General features: G+C 49.6%; 1 protein-coding gene across 1 annotated transcript in view; it reads left to right on the top strand.

Annotated features, from left to right (window-relative positions):
- The first annotated feature begins 950 nt into the window (after positions 1 to 950).
- The window catches only part of LOC111970971 (aryl hydrocarbon receptor), a 41,415-nt gene continuing 38,686 nt past the window's right edge, over positions 951 to 3,679 (top strand). The window contains exon 1 of the mRNA XM_023997762.2: positions 951 to 1,033. Coding sequence (XP_023853530.1) covers positions 1,007 to 1,033 — 27 coding nt within the window. The 5' untranslated portion in view covers positions 951 to 1,006. The remainder of the gene's footprint in view (positions 1,034 to 3,679) is intronic.

The raw sequence follows: 3,679 nt of genomic DNA, 5'->3' as shown, positions 1-3,679 counted from the left end.
CTATCCCTCCATTCTCCTCCTCTATCCCCTCCTCATCCACTCGCATGTCTCTCCCTCTATCCCCTTCCTGGTCTTTCTCCCCTCTATCTTTTCCATGTCTCTCCTCCCCCATCCCTCCATTATCCTCCCTCTATCCCTCCATGGTCTTCTCTCCCTCTATCGCCCTCCAATGGTCCCCTTCTCCTCCTCTTACCCTACATGGTCTTCTCCTCCCTTATCCCTCCATTGGTCTTCTCCCTCCCTCTATCCTCCATGGTCTTCTCCTTCCTCTATCCCCTCCATGGTCTTCTCTCCTCTATCCTCCATGGTCTTCTCCTCCCTCTATCCCCTCCATGGTCTCTCCTCCTCTCTCCCTCATGGTCTCCTCCTCCTTCTGGTCAGGCATGGTCTGCCTATGGATCATCCTCGCACTCATAATTGACAGTTGCAAAACACATCATTGTAGTACTCTGAAACTAACATGGGCCTCAGTCAGAGCAGACATGGAGCCATTAGCACAGCTTACAGAGAGACAGAATAGACAGCAGCAATGCACTATGACTAAGCTAACGAAAGCACCGCAATGCTGCTGGGAAAACCTGGAACGCTGACAAGAACGACATCAGCCTTTAAGCCCCTTTAACTGTTTAAGTTTTGATTATAATGCCATATGATCGGTGTTTTCGTATTTGTGGGGTGGTGGATGGCGTTTGTTGTTTGCGAGTCATATGAATAGCCTTTTCAGAAAATGGTGTTTAATGATTGTCAATGAGCTAGGGGCCTGTCATGCCCTGTGTGTTATAAAGACTCTTGACATTCACAGCGGGTTTCTCTGTAAACTTTTCCAAAATTAAGCCCTCTCTCTCTCTCTCCCTTTCTTTCCCCTCTCTCCTTCTCTCTCCATCTCCCTCTCCCTGTTTCTCTTACTCGTAGTTTGCCCTGAAGACCCAGCTTGCAAGGTTTGGTTGAAGACCAACGGTGGTAACCATGACAACAGCAAGACAACCGGATTGGTGGACATGGTTGGATGCCCGAGGGTGAACTCCTATTGCAGGTTGGTGGTCAGCCCAGGTGCAGGGCACACACACACGAAAAGCAGTGTGACACCCCAGCTTGGCTCCTGCACTACAGCCAATACATCTGTACACTGTCACTCTATCAATATGTTCAAATCATCTATAACACACACCACCACCTGCAGCCCAGGCAACATCTGGTCCTACTCTCTCTACTCCAAATGAACCAGAAGACATAAGAAGACTACTCACTCTGTGAAGCTCATCTCATCTAGGGTCTCGCTTTCAGATCAGGCATGGTTATAGAGCACGCTGCTGCCTGCCTGCCACAGGGCATCGTGCTACATGTCTTTAGCGATTTCCCCAAACTTCTGGGCTTTGTTCTGTCCTTAAGCATGCCAAGACTTGGAGAGAGAGAGAGAGAGAGAGAGAGCCGGAGGAGAGAGAGAGAGAGAGCCTGGAAGATGAGGAGAAGCCTGGGGAGTGAGAGAGAGAGAGAGAGCTAGAGAGAGAGCCTGGAGAGAGAAGAGTTAGAGTGAGAGAGAGGAAAAAAGCAGAGGAGAAAAGGAGTCTGAGAGAGAGAGAGAGAGAGAAGGAGAGAGCTGGAGAGGAAGAGCTGAGAGAGGGAATCCTGGAGGGAGAGAGAGAGCCTGGAGAGAGAGGCCTAGGGAGGGGCGGGCTGAGGGGGAGAGAGAGGGCGGGTCCTGTGGGGGGGGGAAGGTGGAGAGGAGAGAGGAGGAGCCAGGAGAGTGGTCCGGGGGAGGGAGAGAGGAGGCTCGGAGATAGGCGGAGAGAGGCGTTGGAGAGAGAGAGAGAGAGAGGAGAGCCGGAGAGAAGGATGAGAGAGAGACGAGAGAGAGAGAGAGAGAGAGAGAGAGATGGAGAGAGAGAAGAGAGAGAGAGAGGAGAGAGAGAGAGAGAAGAGAGGAGGAGAGAGAGAGAGAGAGAGAGAGCGAGGGAGAGCTGTCGGAGCTGAAGTGTAGCTCAGTTTAAGTTAGCAGTGCTTTCGATAGAAATCTTTCCCAGGCAGGCACAGTAAGAGCCTTGACAGAGAGGCAGGTGAGGCGAGGGACTGCAGGGCTCTCACACCACAGCAGGCCACAACACGGCAGACATGGAAAGTCTGGTCTGTAGCGGGAGCGCACCACATGGGGACAGTATAGATTATATATAATGATAGTGTTGTAATTCTATTTCTATGGGGCGAAGTTAAGTACTGCTGGTTTTGACAAACAGACATTCTTGCTGCATTTTGAGAGTTGTCAGAGAGAGAGAGAGAGACCACCCACAGGATGAAGAGGATACCTTTCGCTAACATGCTGACCACCCTCCTTGATGGTTTTTGGCAGATTGGGCTCTTTCCTTAACAGGATCTCAGCCTAAGAAAAAGGTTGTACCAGGCCTGCCTGAGACCAGCTGATTCGTTTGGACTCATTTAGAGTAGCTACAAAAGTTACATGGGAAACATTCATGCCCAATGCCATAGCCTACTTTGGTGCCATCATTCATCCCCCAGTTCTTAAAGAGACAATGCTCTATTCTGTCCTGCACTTACAGGGCCTATTTGGCCCTGCAACTTAAAGGGACAGTGCTCTATTCTGCCCTGATCTTTGGACTGTATCAACAGTTACTAATGAAAAAATACCAAAATGTCGTTTTTGAGTGGAATTGTCCTTTAAAGGGACAGGTGCTCTATTTCTGCCTGCTCTGTGCTGGATGTTCAGTCAGGGGAGATGTGATCTGATTCATCTACAGCCCCCACTGTTGTGCCATCATGCAGAATCCCACCGTGCCAGAACAGTCAACACAGAATCTCTTAAGACAGGCTGAGCTACAGAGAGGGAGGGAGGGAGGGAGGGAGGAGGAGGGAGGGAGGGAAAATATTGTATTTGAGAGGGAAAGAATAGTAAATGGAGAGAGAGGGAGAGAAGAGAAGTGAGAGAGATGCTAATGAAGGCGAGGTCCTTTATTCATGACATTGCGTTGAGAGGAAAGAGAAGGAGGAGAAGGGATGGGGGGAAGCAGAGGAGAAGGGGATCGGAGGAGAGGAGAGGCTATTTCTGACCAGGGTGGCTGCCTTGCTATGTCCATTTCAGACACTTGGCCATGAATTATAGAGTGACTGTGAGGACATCCATTATTGAAAAGGGCGGTAGAATGAGAGCAGAAAGGTGTTATTTGATATTCTCCATATAGCCTAATGTACTTTACCTTTTTTTGTCCACGTCATTCAGGTTACCTTTTCAGTGGATCAAAATGTAATTCCATAAGCATTTGAAGTTACTAAAGGCATGGGAGACATGAATGCATGAATCAATATCTGTACATACCAAAAGAAAACAACTGATTGTACAAAAAATAAATTAAACCCTTGTGTGTTCCCTGTGGTCTGCCAGTCTGTGCCAGCGTCTGGTCTGCCAGTCTGTGCCAGCGTCTGGTCTGCCAGTCTGTGCCAGCGTCTGGTTGCCAGTCTGTGCCAGCGTCTGGTCTGCCGCAGTCTGTGCCAGCGACTGGCCTGCATGCATGAATCAATTTGCACATACCAAAAGAAAACAAACGATTGTACAAAAAGGAATAAACCCTTGTGTGTTTCCCCCGCCCTCTGGTCTGCCAGTCTGTGCCAGCGTCTGGTCTGCCAAGCTTGTGCCAGCCGTCCTGGTCTGCCAGTCCTTGTGCCAATGTGT

Source organism: Salvelinus sp. IW2-2015, linkage group LG12 (assembly GCF_002910315.2).
Source record: "Salvelinus sp. IW2-2015 linkage group LG12, ASM291031v2, whole genome shotgun sequence".
Classification (NCBI taxonomy): Eukaryota; Metazoa; Chordata; class Actinopteri; order Salmoniformes; family Salmonidae; genus Salvelinus; species Salvelinus sp. IW2-2015.
Note: the sequence above shows the minus strand (reverse complement) of the source record. Positions and strands in the feature narration are given on the sequence as shown.